Source organism: Camelina sativa, chromosome 10, assembly GCF_000633955.1.
Source record: "Camelina sativa cultivar DH55 chromosome 10, Cs, whole genome shotgun sequence".
In the NCBI taxonomy this organism is placed as follows: Eukaryota; Viridiplantae; Streptophyta; class Magnoliopsida; order Brassicales; family Brassicaceae; genus Camelina; species Camelina sativa.
This window is the reverse complement of record NC_025694.1, coordinates 5,957,718-5,971,350: the sequence shown is the minus strand read 5'-3', so window position 1 is coordinate 5,971,350 and position 13,633 is coordinate 5,957,718. Positions and strand designations below refer to the sequence as shown.

Below are 13,633 nucleotides of genomic sequence, written 5' to 3'. Positions count from 1 at the left end.
TTATTATCCTAATTTTTATTAGATTTTATCTTCATTTAACCCAAAATTTAATCCGAGTAAGAAGGGAGCATGAGAAATACATGAGTTCATTAAACTAAACAAATTTGGTTAGTACTATTATCACTATATAGAGTAGTGTGATCTCACACAAATCATCTCACCTCCGCTAATTTACTCAGTTAAATAGATCAATATGAAGATACATCGAGCCATATTAGTCATGGCGCCGTTCTTGGTCCTGATGAAGACAGCCGTTTCCGTGGAGGACAATGATCCAATGGACCCCCCTCCGCCGATAGAGCCTTGCAGGGACGTGTTCGTGAGTTTCGCCCCGTGCATGGGCTTCGTCGAGGGAATATACCAGCAACCTTCTCCAGAATGCTGCAGAGGCGTGAGCCACTTGAACAACGTCGTCAGGTTCACGGCTCCAGTATATACACTCTCCCTTTCTCGATTCTTCGATTACGATCAGTTTCTTCTTTCACCATTAATTATATTATTAATTAAGTACTTATAATGAATAACGTAGGGAACGATACATGGGAATAGAGAGACAGGGAGAGTGTGTGCATGCATAGAGATAATGGCAAATGCAAATCATCTTCCTTTTCTCCCTAGCGCCATTAGCAACCTTCCCCTCCGTTGTTCTCTTACTCTCAGCTTTCCCATCTCCATTGCTATGGACTGTTCTCAGTTATTTCCATTCTCCTCTCTTCTTTTTTTGCTTCGTTTTTAGTCTTTTTGGGAGAAAAAAATGACGTTTTGTTACATTTCTTCTCGATGTATGAACTAATTAATTGATACTTCTATTATTACAGGTTTAGAAACACGAAGGATCTCAACGCTGAAATCTCAAATTAACTACCAAGAATCCAAGATATACATGTATCAATATTGATAAGGGAAGACTTGTAGCATGCAACAGCAATATAGTTAAAAGTTATATACAGTATAAGAGTGTATTGTATTAGTGACTATGTCACAAAAGCAAATAGAGTTTTCTTTAATAATTAGTGATTGTGTGTATACGTGCATTCATTCATCAACTGGCTTCCTACTTCTTACTTATTAATTACCATAACCTGATTAACCATTAAAAGAGAGTTTTGTCCATCAATTTAAGCAACAATATCGTAAACTGAAGTGTTTACAACCAAATTTCTCGCACTTGGTCATTTCTTAACCGATTATGGGACATGAGTAGCCGAATAGAAAAGTCATCATCGACACATAAGTTATTTTTTTTAAAAAAATATTTTTTTTAAAAATGGTAAATTTATTGGAACATATATAGTGAGGTTTTTACAAAGAGGAGGTGATATTATAAGAGTTCTTTCTTATAGAGGATTGACGGTAATATATCCACTCACAGCGCAACGATAAAGACCCAAAATTATTTATTTATTGAATAAACTTAAAACACAATGTACATTTTAATTAGTAAAAGATTAATTTATAAGTTTTGAATCTATAAGATAGTAAAGACTTGTTAATAATGTTGCTATATCTTTTTCTCCTTTTCATACGGACAAGAATTTATAGACAATCAAGGTGATGTACTGATGTCGTTCGAATTTGTGATCCAAAACTAGTTAAAAATTGTCCTGATGATACCAGATTATAGGCAATGAACTCATGCATGTATTAGATGACAAGACACCTCAAACATTTCACACATGGAATGCAATATAAATAAACCCGAATTACATGCAATTATAACCTACTAATTAATTACCTTAAGGTATACATAGAATGTTAAACACTAAAACACACGTATGTATATATAAATATAAGAAAAAAATTATGAATTATTTCAAAAGATTCAAGAAAACTGAAAGAGAACTCATCAACTGGAATTAATCCGAGTAAGAAGGAAGCATGAGAAGCACATGGGTTCATGAAACTAAACAAATTGATTAGTACTAAACTACTATATATATATATATATAAATAGAGCGATCACACACAAATCATCTCATCTTCGCTAGTGTATCCAGTCAAAAAGATCGATGACGATTGATCGTACCATACTGATCGTAACGTTCTTGGTTCTTACGAAAACCGCCGTTTCTCAGGACACTAATCCGATGGAGCTGTGCAGGGACGTGTTCGTGAGGTTCATGCCGTGCATGGGGTTCGTCGAGGGAGTGTACCAGCAACCTTCTCCAGAATGCTGCAGAGGCGTGAGCCACTTGAACCACGGCGTCAAGATAACCCCTCCAGTTATATATATTACTCTCTATCTCGATTCTTCGATTTTGGTTACTTCTTTCACGGTTTCACCGTTAATGAATTATTATTAATTATTTCTAATGAATAAGATAGGGATCGAGAGAGGAACATAGAGAGGTAGAGAGAGTGTGTGTGTGCATAGAGATAATGGCAAATGCAAATCACCTTCCTTTTCTCCCCAACGCCATTAGTAACCTTCCCCTCCGTTGTTCTCTTACTCTCAGCTTTCCCATCTCCGTTGCTATGGACTGTTCTCGGTTATTTTCATTCTCCTCCCTACATTTTTTATTGCTTGGTGTAGTCTTTTCCTATGCATAAATGAGCAAATTAACTGGTTTTTTTTTGTTACAGGTTAAGTGCCAAGAATCTCGACGCTGAAGGATTAAATTAATTGCAAGGATATACATATATATATATATATATATATATATATATATATATATCCTAATGGGAAGCCTTGTAACAGCAATATATAGTTAAAAGGATATGTACTTGAGTTTATTGTAATGGTGCCTAGCTAGTGTAACACAAGTAAATAGAATTTAATTTCCGTAAGTGATTACACAACCGTTGTTTATGGATAAAAGTGGGCATTGTCCATTAAGAAACAAAACCATAAATTGCTTTAAGGATTGACCAAATTTCTTGCTCTCGCAACGTTTCTACACTTGCATAGCCAAAAGGACGATCATATTCATACCAAATATGGATAAGAATAGAAACGTGGACACGTAAATATAGTATACTATAGTAGAATAACATAACGAAAGTATAAAGTGACGTAAGAGCAATACCGTCGGTTTAGAAAGCGTCTTAATATTTTCTGACGTTAATATTTCCAAATTTAACGTCAATTATGAATAAGCTCATAGAGGATCTCTAACAATAAGAGAATAAACCAAAATACATATTTTGACAGGCCCAATGACTCATTCACAAAATTTTGAAGTTCTGAAAAAGTAAAAAAAAAAAAATGTTAAGTCAATTATCCGAGGTACCCGGCCGCGCGCATTACCCGTTTAAAAATAACTACTACGAATTTATTGTCAAAAAAAAAAAATAACTACTATGAATTTACCAATTTTTAACTTAAATCTTAAAATTATTCAAAATTGTTTAATATAATTCGTCATTACTTGTAAGTTGTAACATCCGAATCCGGCTCTTACCTGATTTAGCAGTGAATAGAAATATATGAGTCACCCTTTTAACCTATATATCTTCTTTATATCCTGTTAAAATAATTCAGGTAACACTGTTAAAGAATTAATCATGCATTTTCCTCATCAGTCATAACATAAATATCAGACCTAAAGGAGTTTTAGAGACCTTTAAAGCATTATACTACAATACTTACAAAAATAAAGTTGGGAAAAATAATAAAGACTGGTTGGTTAGGTCTAACAAATTAACCTATACAAATTGCATGATTACTTACGGAAGGAAGCACGAGAATTGCATGTTTCTTTAAACTAACCATAGTATAATTTCCATATAAACTAATTAACCAATAAAAATACATATATAGATTTGTGATGGAACACGTATCATCTAATAATTATACCTTGGCTAGTACTCATCAGTCGCCCTAATAATCAGTTTAGTTAGAGAATAATTTAAGATGCATCGTGCTCTATTGCTTATGACACTGATCACGTCCGCGGTTTCCATGAGCGAGGAAGAGCAGCAGTGCAGGGACATGTTCGAGAGCTTCATCGAGGGAATACCTATGCAGCCCTCTCCACAGTATTGTAGAGGAGTGGGCCGTTTGAATAACGTCCTCAAACTTACGTCTCCAATTACTGTAAATTTATTCTTCTCTTCCTTTTCTTTTTTCTTTTTTTCCTTTCTAATTTCTTGGTTCTTTAAACCAGTGGGATAAGTATAACCGAAGTTACTATATGTAGTTGCAGGGATTGGAGAAGAAAAATGGTAAGGAAGAGGTAAGGGTACGGTGCGATTGCCCTGAATTAGAGGTAATTTGGAAAATAAGATGTGTACCTTGCGCACAAAACCCAGACCCTAATATAACTGAAGATGAATCACATGTGTTGAGCTGGAATCTTTAATAGATATATCTAGCCATTTTAAGAATGATGATAATTTCTTTGATCTTTAATTACTTTCCTTTTTTTATCTTATACTAGTTTTGTAGCATTTTTTTACCTTTTGTTTTTAATTTATATCGTAATCAAAAATCTAATAAAATAAGAGATATTAAAAAATAAGAATCTACTTTTGTATCTCCTCTGTTCTTTCATCTCTGCCTCTTGTGGATTCTTCAGTCAATATTCCATTATCTTCACTTCCTTTTTTTCTAATTTCTCTGTTTCTGTCTGACTGAAAATTAGAGCAATTAACAATTTTCTACTAATACTCATATTTTATTTAGATAATAGTCAATTTATTCAGTACTATTGAAACTAAATAAATTAATTGTCCACTTATAAAAAGAAAACAGTGGTGTTCAGTGTTCTGCTTTTCATAATTAATGACAAAAATATTTTTTTGTCTTCCATTTTCTAATGATGACTTTTATATGTTACCCACCAGTACCACCAACTCTCTCAAAATAAACGTTTCCATCATATGATAATCCAAATTTAATTTATGAAACAAGTTGGTCTTTTTAGTCGTCCATATTGACACAGCTTGACTCGAAGATAAGAACAAATAAAATACCAATCCACATAAAACAGGTGTGAAAACAATGTTAAAACATACTGTTAAAAAAAATGTTTCATAAATCAATCAATAAAGGGGCGATTAAACTAATCACTAAACTCGTCGATTCCTAATGTTATGTGAGTGTGATCATATCAATCAGGAAATCTTGATTAGACAAATCACCAACTCTTTGACCCCCCCCCCCCCTCGTTTATGTGTGTGATTTGACAATAAGATTTTTATCCTCTTGATGATCTAAATTGAATCAAATCTTGGGATAATTGATGTTTTTAAATAATGACCACATATCAGAGTTTTAGTCACATATGTGATCATCTAATTACTTGTTTTTTCATATAAAAAAAATGAATACATTATTAATTGCTTGACGTGAAAAAACCGATCTAAGATGTGGAAAAAATTGGACGGATGACGAAGACCCTTGGAAGGAGCCAAGAAAACTCTCTGAAAGGTGAATCTATTGAATGAGAGGACGACAAGAATTCATGGAGAACTAAGAAAATGTAAACAAAAAGTATATGGTGGTGGATGGTAGTAGTAGTAGTACTTGCTTGCTACATTAATTAATAAGGAGCCAAAACGTACGCATAATCAATCGCAACAAAAATAAAAAAAGGAAAAGGACATCTTCACTAAACAATTTTACAAAGATAAAGTTAAGGACAATTGGGAATTAATTAAGTCTGAAATTTTTATTTACATAAATATCTAGGAAAATATAATGTAAAATGTGTAATTTTATTATAAGATTAAAAAAAATAAACCTTACTTTTGTATTAGATAAACAGGACGTCATTAGAATAATAATTCTGGTTAAAATTGCGCAAAAGTAGAATACTAAAAATTCGAGGGTCCAAGAGTTTTCTAAAACGTTTTTGGTGGAAAAAAATATGAATGAAAGATCCCACTTTGAATTGGGTCCATGAATCTAAACGAGAAACGCCTTCAGATCCTAGAAAACGTCCGAAAAAACCATTCTCTTTGGTTTGCACAACCAAAAAAGTATTCTGAAGGTTTAGGCTCTCCACCAGACATAGGATATGACATCATTACAAAAGGATACAAAGAGTTCACATCAGGTGTGCGTTCATGAGCCCATGATAAAGTTTCAATCAATTCTTGCCAATAACCACGCCAGGAAATTAAGTCAGAAGAGAGATTTCAAGAAATGGCAGATCTATTCACTCTATCAATAACCGAGCAAATTTTTTAGATCTTCAATTTTTTGATAAACTTCTTTAATTCAGCAATCTAATTCATGCCAGAACTGTCTTTCATTCCAAGTCATAACTTGTATCCATGCGCTTCATATTCGCATGGGGTTCGCTCCCAGAAATATAGCTACCCCTACGCCCCTTATCGGATTTGAACCGATGACTTACGCCTTACCATGGCGTTACTCTACCAATGAGTTAAAAGGGCCATCTTGGTTTTTGTCCAAGTTACTTTTTTTTGTGTCCAAGTTACTTCTCTTTTTGTCTAACTCACTTCCTTTTTTCTTGGTGAGTTTCGAGAATATCCCATGATAAGTTAAAATTCCTTCTTGTTCTATAATTTTGATATAATCAACATGTTCTTTTTCTTTTATTTATATATAGATATAGAACGTTTAATCGGTTCATATTAAAAAGTCTTCTTTGTTTCTTTCAATTCAGATAAGCACGAAAATGAAAGCTTCTATAAAAGCAGATCATGACAGGAGCTTTTGCTCATGGAGCTATCTTTTTTATTAGAGATTACAATCCAGAACAGAACGAGGATAACATATTAGCAAGAATGTTAGACCATAAAGAAGTTATATTGAAATCCTTAGAACTTATTAAATTACTACAATTCCTATTAGTTCTTATCTTGTCATTTTTACTTTCACGAATCTTTCCACTTTCACTACAAATGAAATTATAGATTAAATTTACTGAATATTGAATTTGGGCTCCTGTTTATAAGGAACCAAAGAAACTGAGCAAATAGAACACCTTTCAACAGTATCAATACCGTCACATGAATTGTAAATGTACTATTCTATTTCCTATGCTTATATTGCTTTTATTTACTTTGTTTATTGGAGCTATAGGAATTACTTTTTTCCTTTTCATAATAGATTAGTTAATCTAAGAAAAAAAATAAAAGAACTAGTCTTTCAATATATTTTTATTGACCAATTAGAATTGTCTCCCCTCCACTTTTTCTAATTTATTCTAAAAAATTAGAAAAAAAAATATGGTTCGTAAGTCCGCTTTACTTTGATTCTCTATCAACCAAAAATTAGAACAATTAATTAACATGATTAAAGCTAAACTGTTTGAAGTTCAAGTGCAACATGGTACTCTTTCTACTGTTAAAAACTGTAGTCTAATAAAAAATAAGGCTTGAAAAAGAACCTTCTCCACTTTATTCTTAAAAAACTTTCTTTTTTTGTATCGATTATTCTTTATATTATATATATTTAATGTATATTAAGTGGATGCAATTAAAAGTTTAATTAATGATAAAGAAAAATAATAACATAAGCAAAAAGGGATGAAGAAAAGTCGTAGGGAGAGAACGCGTCCGCATTGGTGGGACGTAGTAGCAGCCGATAACAGTCACCGAGAGAGAGAGAGAGAGAGCAGTTCACATTTCTTTATAACATCAAAAGTCAAAACCATTTTATAAAACCCAAAGTCTTCTTCCTCTCTCCAGTTTTTGCGTCATTCATTCATCACACACACAGATACAGAGGAATCGTCTCTAAGAAATGGCAGGCAGTAATATTCTCCATAAGATGAAGGTATACGCTTCTTTGATGGTATTGAACTGTGAGATCTCCTTTGATCTGAATCTCGTTTTAGTGTTCACTGTTCTCTGGAATCAGTTTCTGTGTTTGTTAGCTATTTCTCTCTCTATTAGCAAAGCTTGAAACTTTTTCTTTTGAGGAATAAAATAGGGTTTAAGTGAGTGAGTTAGTTAGATTAACAAATGCAGTTTCGAGTTTGATTCCTTTGGAAATTTATGATTTTTGCTTTTTCCTGCTCATGGGTATAAATGAATCTGACGGAATTGGACACACCTGTTAGCTTTTACTGATAAAAACTCAAACTTGAGAGGTGGCTCTGTAATTTGTGTATAGATCTCTGTTGTGCTTATGGTTTTTTTCATGGGTGTGATGAACAACTTAAGAGTAGAAACTTTGACTGTTTATCACTGATTTGGTTTGAAGGATCTGTGGATAGACAGTGTTTTTGGATCTTGAGTGATTGCAGTGTTATTTAACTCTGTTGTTTTTGCTGTGTGAAATATTTAGTTAAAGGCTGGGTTCTGCGGATCAGCTCCTGATATGGGAAGAGGTAAAAGCAAGATGTGGAAGAACATCACACATGGTTTTTACTGTGTGAAGGGCAAGTCTAGCCATCCTATGGAGGATTATGTAGTCTCTGAATTCAAGAAACTTGAAGGCCATGAATTGGGTTTGTTTGCCATCTTTGATGGTCATTTGGGTCATGATGTGGCCAAATACTTACAGACTAATCTCTTTGACAACATTCTAAAAGAGGTAATTTGGTCAAGAAATCTCTTTGGAGGCTTAAAGGGAGATCCTTTGTGAATTACCGTCTGACTGATCCATTATGTGTGTTTTCTTTCAGAAGGATTTTTGGACTGACACTGAGAATGCTATAAGGAATGCATACAGATCAACAGATGCAGTGATATTGCAGCAATCCCTTAAGCTTGGTAAAGGCGGATCAACGGCTGTAACGGGAATTCTTATTGATGGTCAAAAGCTAGTTGTTGCTAATGTTGGAGATTCAAGAGCAGTGATGTCTAAGAATGGCGTTGCGCATCAGCTCTCAGTTGATCATGAACCAAGTAGGGAGAAAAAGGAAATAGAGAAACGAGGCGGCTTTGTATCGAATATCCCAGGTACAGCTATGTAATTCCCTGTGACTGTTACGCTTTCGGTTTCTTTGGCAGATGTTAATATATGATTAACGTTGCAGGGGATGTTCCACGAGTGGATGGACAGTTAGCAGTTGCTAGAGCGTTTGGAGATAAGAGCTTAAAGATACATCTGAGCTCAGAACCGGACATAACACACCAGGCAATTGATGATCACACTGAATTCATCCTTTTCGCCAGTGATGGTATTTGGAAGGTAAGTCTAATGACCTAGTATCTTGCTGTGGTTCAAACCGTGGGTTAGCCAGTTCCTAATACTTATTCTAACATGATGTTCGATGTTTAACTATAGGTATTATCGAACCAAGAAGCTGTTGATGCGATCAAGAGTATCAAAGATCCGCATGCAGCTGCAAGGCACTTGATAGAGGAAGCTATAGCTAAGAAGAGCAAAGACGACATCTCCTGTATCGTTGTAAAGTTCCACTAATCTCTTCTCCTTCTTCTTTCTAGACTCTTTTTTTTTTTTTTATGTCTATAGTTTACCATTGAGTTTGCAAGATAGAGATATATATGCTCGAACTGTGCATGTAAAAACCCAGTAATGAGGTTTCCCAGAAGATGTAATATATTATGTAAGCATGCTTTTCTTCACAAACGAATGAAAATAAGAAATCGCCAGACTTAAAAATACAATAGTAAGAGTGTCCGTCTTCTAGGCCGTGTCATCATCTTTGAGTCTCCCATGCTCTGCCGAAACAGAGAAACAATAAACGTATTATATAGTTGCTAAGACACAAACAAGCATTTCACTTTTGATTAGAATCAAAATCACACCAAAACGACCTCGTTTGGCTCATCCAAAACCATACCGAAGAATCCAATCCAAAAACAGAAAGAAAAAAAAGTTAAGGTGGATCAAAGATTCAACAAAGCAACGAACTTACAAGTGCATGTGTGGTCTCTAGACATGGGAAAGCCAGAACTGAAATGGCACTGGTCAGAGAGAGCCAAAACGTCTGGCCTGAGTGTTTTGAAGGCTGTTGTCAAAAACTCCATACACCGGCAAAGCCTTCGCCTCTCCTTCGCGTTCTTACGGCGACTACTGAACCAGCGACAGCATTCGGCTGTTGGTGGAGACTCCTGATGAACGAAGAACATTTTGCACTGCTCCACCATCACGTTCGCCACGTCTACGCACTCCGGAGGCCAAGGACGGTACGCTGCGTCGGCACGTGTGACTGCAACCAGAACGCACGTCATCGCGAAAGCTACTTTCATCATCATCCTAGCCATGCACCAATTTTTTTTTTTTTTTTTTTTTTGTTTTTTGGTCTTATTATATCTATCTATCTAATAAACGTAATCGTGACCTTATCTTAAATACTTAAACAGAAAGTTCAACTTAGTAACGCATGCGAGAGATTTAATTGGTCTTCGGCCGCGTGCGAGCTACTTAAAAACAAAACGGTGATTCAAGCGTTTCTTGTATTCATGGACCAACTAACTTCCGTAACTAATATTTTTTGGTCAATTTGATGAATTAAGAAATTTGGTAGAGACAACAACGTAAATAAAAAACTTGGTAGTTTGCCAAGTTGTGAGATGACTGAGATGGCCAAAGTTAAAATCTAGTAATGCATGAGATTTGTTTTTTAGCTGTAAAACTTATACAAATAATTCAAAAAAGAAATCTGAAACTAGATTCATAATTATTGTACTAATGTGTGATAAATTTCGTTTGAAACTAAAATTGACCGACCATTCGGTGGATCCAGTTGTTTTCCTCGTGTACAGCTTCAATAGTTCCATTTTTTACAACTAGTCAACTATTCTCTAAAACAATGGTTATTTTTATTTATGTTTCGAGTGTTTATAATAATATAGACGTTTTTTCATAAAAAATAAAATGTGTCCTTACATCAAGTGTAACATTTTTGATCCAAAAAAAAGTTTGACTCCTATTTATACAAAATTATTTTCGGGTAGAAAACCAGAGTATAAGGATGTCTTCATAATTTCAATAAAAGTTTGTTTAAATTTTTGGATAGAAAATACAAAATAACATCTTTGCTAAACAAGGATAAAAAAAATTTTAACATCTCGATAGCCAGCTATTCACACAGTCTGTTTTCGTAACAATCATAATTAAAGACCGTTGACAAAAAAATAAAAATAATTAAAGACCCTTTATAAAAAAAAAACCAATAACTAAAAGAGGAATAAAGTTAAATACCTCGTGAATGCCTGTGAACTTCTTCCTCTTGGTTTGTTTTTTCTTCCGTGAACACAAGAGGAAGAAGTTCACTCGCAGTCGCAGCGATGAAGAGTAAACACATGAACCTGCTCCTTCCTTCATTTGAAACGGACCAAGAGGAACACGATGAACGCAAGACGACAGAAAACGGAGGCATTGGTGGCGACGACGTCTGCAGGTTCAAAGGCAACAAAGCGGCCAAGGAAGCAGCTAGTGTTGGGATGAAAGGTACCCTTGCGAGGCTACTACCCTTCCTTCCGCAATTCAGCTGATGCCGAGGAGGCGGTGGTTGAATCCTTACGCTCTGGCTCCGCCAACTCTTATCCCCCGGGAGTCGGTATTTTACCGGCCAGGAGGTAATGATGACCTTAAAAGAAAACATTAATTAATGGGCAAGAGTAACCATAAGGATTAGTGAATTAAGGAAGAAACTTTTTGTGTGTTTTGGTTTCTCCATTGCATTTTTACATAAGGATTAGTGAATTAAGGAGGTGATTATTTGGTGTTTTTTTTTTTTTTTGTTACTGTAGAGGTGGCTTGTTCGATGATCACGGGAGAGAGACAAGCGGCGAGGATAAGAAGTACATATCTTAATTAAAACAATTCTAAGACAATATATTGGATTTTTTCGATGTAGAAACAAATACAGGAGAGGTTATCAATAGAAAGAATGTCTGGAGATACTGGTCTTATACAAGATGCCATGGATGAGAACTGAGAAGGTAATAATTAATATACAACCACTAGAGAAACTTGGATATTATGGTTTCAGGCTGAAGTGACTAGATTCATTTTAAAGTGTGTTACGTACCGTTCGTTTTTTTTTTTTTATCTTTTCTTCGATCTGGTTTGGAAGATCTTTTTTTGTAGATGAAACTCTGAATAGAAGACAAACGTTTTCCAAATCTGGTTGTGTTTTTTTTTGCGGTGGTATGGTATGGTAGTAATCTTGCGAATTCCAGATCCTTCTTTCTTGAATCATAGTTTACTTGCTTGTATTATTGTTGTCTGTGTGTGTTTCTTGCAAGCGTTATCATTTGTTATAAGATGGAATCTGTATACATCAACATGTTTTCAATTTCTCAACCTAAAGTTTCCCGAATTGGTATTGAGACGTTTCAATACGAGATTATTCAATTGCTAAAATTCTTCTCGTTTGTTTGTTTCTCTTGTGATATTGCAGAGATTTTGTAGGCTGAAACAGGGCGAAGTAAAGTATTAGACTTGCTATGCTAGAAATAAGCGGTGTAGCAAAAGACTGATTAGTATATAGGTTGTTCTGTAATTCCTAATGTTAAAGCTTGAACCTTTGTAAGTCCTGTTCCGTTTATTTTTCCCAGACCAAGGACAGGTCGGATTATCAAAGAGTTTGTAGTAGCAACCAGAATTGGCGATCTTGGTGAATGGTGCCTATATGAATCATAAGTTGCAGGTTATCAAAGGTAATGACAGTCTTTCAAGAGTGCAAGATGGTGTTAAGAAGGTTAAGAAACAGTCTTTCAAGAGTTTATTGTGACAATCTGCTGCACATTTGATTCGGTGAGTGCAAGATGGAGCTTCCAGGGGCAAGTAACAATAGGTATGAAGTATTGGTTTGGATTTAACGTTTTAAATTTTGTCTGATACAATTTGGATTTATAAGATTGATTCTTTGCACAGTGCCAGCTTTCCAGAAAAGAAAAGAGATCATACAACCTCAAATGGTTCTCATGGAGCCTTTCAACGAATCAAGCTGGTGAGTAGGATCATCGCTTTTTTTTTTTTTTTTTTTTTTTTTTTTTTTTTTTTTTTTTTTTTTTTTTTTTTTTTTTTTTTTTTTTTTTTTTNAGAACAGCCTAAGACGTGAGGCATCATTCTTGCTCTTCTTGGATTTATTTTTCTGTTTTTGACTAATAAGTATCTTTTTTTCCCCCAAGCTGCTTTTTTTTTTGTGAAAAGCCTTTACACATATGTTTCGCTATACTTCTTTGTATCTTTCTTATTTGTCTTTCCCTATATGTATCAAATTTGTGAGAAGTTAATCTCTCTTATAAGTGGAAAGTGAGTGCAAAGCTGTTTCTATTTCTTATTAAACCACTTCTGATCTTGGGATTAGCTTAAGTAGTATTTGGAATTTACTTATTGATAGGTGTGGTTTAGCAATGTTCTTCAAGTCTTATAACTTATTAGTTAGCAATGTTCTTCAAGTCTTATAACTTATTAGTTAACAATGTTCTCCAATGTTGAATTTGTTCTTATTAGTTTTCCCAGTTTCCAAGTCTATATTCACATTGCAGCTTGTCTATTTAAGATTCTCATGTTCTTACAGCTGAAAAGGAAGATGAAATTGGAGAGAAGAAATTTTGATAGAGTTCTCTAGAGGAAGGGTAATTTTGTTTATAGTTGTTAGTGAGTTGTTTTGATTAGTTTAATATTAACTATATAATTAATTTAATTATGAGTAATTTAATAGAGGTTTTCTAGTGGAGATGGTCTTAAAATAGTTCATTTTTGACAAAAACTACACTTCGTTCTGTAAAACAATGTCAATGGCCATTCTTCTATCTCTTACTACTAGTACTCCCGTCATTCATTTTACGA

The 13,633-nt window shown here is 34.3% G+C and overlaps 5 protein-coding genes, 1 long non-coding RNA gene and 1 other non-coding gene across 9 annotated transcripts; 5 read left to right on the top strand and 2 right to left on the bottom strand.

Annotated features, from left to right (window-relative positions):
* Positions 170-1,013, top strand: LOC104717370 (protein ARABIDOPSIS THALIANA ANTHER 7-like). Its single transcript, XM_010434925.1, has 3 exons — positions 170-430; positions 530-693; positions 819-1,013. The coding sequence occupies exons 1-3, from the start codon at positions 194-196 to the stop codon at positions 859-861; spliced, it is 444 nt and encodes a 147-aa protein (XP_010433227.1). The 5' UTR covers positions 170-193; the 3' UTR covers positions 862-1,013.
* LOC104717369 (protein ARABIDOPSIS THALIANA ANTHER 7-like) lies at positions 1,981-2,838 on the top strand. Its single transcript, XM_010434924.1, has 3 exons — positions 1,981-2,222; positions 2,326-2,489; positions 2,584-2,838. Exons 1-3 carry the CDS (start codon positions 2,010-2,012, stop codon positions 2,621-2,623), a joined length of 417 nt encoding a protein of 138 aa, XP_010433226.1. The 5' UTR covers positions 1,981-2,009; the 3' UTR covers positions 2,624-2,838.
* On the top strand, positions 3,775-4,492 carry LOC104717368 (protein ARABIDOPSIS THALIANA ANTHER 7-like). Its single transcript, XM_010434923.1, has 2 exons — positions 3,775-4,036; positions 4,140-4,492. The coding sequence occupies exons 1-2, from the start codon at positions 3,854-3,856 to the stop codon at positions 4,299-4,301; spliced, it is 345 nt and encodes a 114-aa protein (XP_010433225.1). The 5' UTR covers positions 3,775-3,853; the 3' UTR covers positions 4,302-4,492.
* TRNAT-GGU lies at positions 6,271-6,342 on the bottom strand. Its single transcript has one exon. It is a non-coding gene; the product is annotated as a tRNA-Thr (tRNA).
* Positions 7,493-9,492, top strand: LOC104717366 (probable protein phosphatase 2C 58). Its single transcript, XM_010434922.2, has 5 exons — positions 7,493-7,690; positions 8,204-8,452; positions 8,544-8,820; positions 8,898-9,052; positions 9,149-9,492. The coding sequence occupies exons 1-5, from the start codon at positions 7,658-7,660 to the stop codon at positions 9,284-9,286; spliced, it is 852 nt and encodes a 283-aa protein (XP_010433224.1). The 5' UTR covers positions 7,493-7,657; the 3' UTR covers positions 9,287-9,492.
* LOC104717367 lies at positions 9,329-10,112 on the bottom strand. Of its 2 annotated transcripts, XM_019230548.1 has the most exons (2): positions 9,744-10,112; positions 9,329-9,546 (listed from the first exon to the last, which is right to left on the bottom strand). In XM_019230548.1, coding segments are annotated over exons 1-2 (351 nt in total). In that variant the 5' UTR covers positions 10,093-10,112; the 3' UTR covers positions 9,329-9,544. The 2 variants fall into 2 exon arrangements, with proteins under 2 accessions (XP_019086093.1, XP_019086092.1); XM_019230547.1 differs by having other exon boundaries at positions 9,329-10,112.
* Positions 11,031-12,808, top strand: LOC109126767. Of its 2 annotated transcripts, none has more exons than XR_002033585.1 (4): positions 11,031-11,409; positions 11,584-11,775; positions 12,237-12,632; positions 12,713-12,808. It is a non-coding gene; the product is annotated as an uncharacterized LOC109126767 (long non-coding RNA). The 2 variants fall into 2 exon arrangements; XR_002033586.1 differs by having other exon boundaries at positions 11,032-11,409; positions 12,394-12,632.

Bases quoted from the DNA above. Each gene is read 5' to 3' on its own strand.
- LOC104717370 (XM_010434925.1), top strand. From the start codon at position 194: ATGAAGATACATCGAGCCATATTAGTCATGGCGCCGTTCTTGGTCCTG. The intron at 431-529 runs GTATATACACTC...TGAATAACGTAG, and splicing joins TCGTCAGGTTCACGGCTCCA to GGAACGATACATGGGAATAG. The intron at 694-818 runs GTTATTTCCATT...CTATTATTACAG, and splicing joins ATTGCTATGGACTGTTCTCA to GTTTAGAAACACGAAGGATC.
- LOC104717369 (XM_010434924.1), top strand. From the start codon at position 2,010: ATGACGATTGATCGTACCATACTGATCGTAACGTTCTTGGTTCTTACG. The intron at 2,223-2,325 runs GTTATATATATT...TGAATAAGATAG, and splicing joins GCGTCAAGATAACCCCTCCA to GGATCGAGAGAGGAACATAG. The intron at 2,490-2,583 runs GTTATTTTCATT...TTTTTGTTACAG, and splicing joins GTTGCTATGGACTGTTCTCG to GTTAAGTGCCAAGAATCTCG.
- LOC104717368 (XM_010434923.1), top strand. From the start codon at position 3,854: ATGCATCGTGCTCTATTGCTTATGACACTGATCACGTCCGCGGTTTCC. The intron at 4,037-4,139 runs GTAAATTTATTC...TACTATATGTAG, and splicing joins AACTTACGTCTCCAATTACT to TTGCAGGGATTGGAGAAGAA.
- LOC104717366 (XM_010434922.2), top strand. From the start codon at position 7,658: ATGGCAGGCAGTAATATTCTCCATAAGATGAAG. The intron at 8,453-8,543 runs GTAATTTGGTCA...GTTTTCTTTCAG, and splicing joins TTGACAACATTCTAAAAGAG to AAGGATTTTTGGACTGACAC. The intron at 9,053-9,148 runs GTAAGTCTAATG...GTTTAACTATAG, and splicing joins CCAGTGATGGTATTTGGAAG to GTATTATCGAACCAAGAAGC.
- LOC104717367 (XM_019230547.1), bottom strand. From the start codon at position 10,092: ATGGCTAGGATGATGATGAAAGTAGCTTTCGCGATGACGTGCGTTCTG.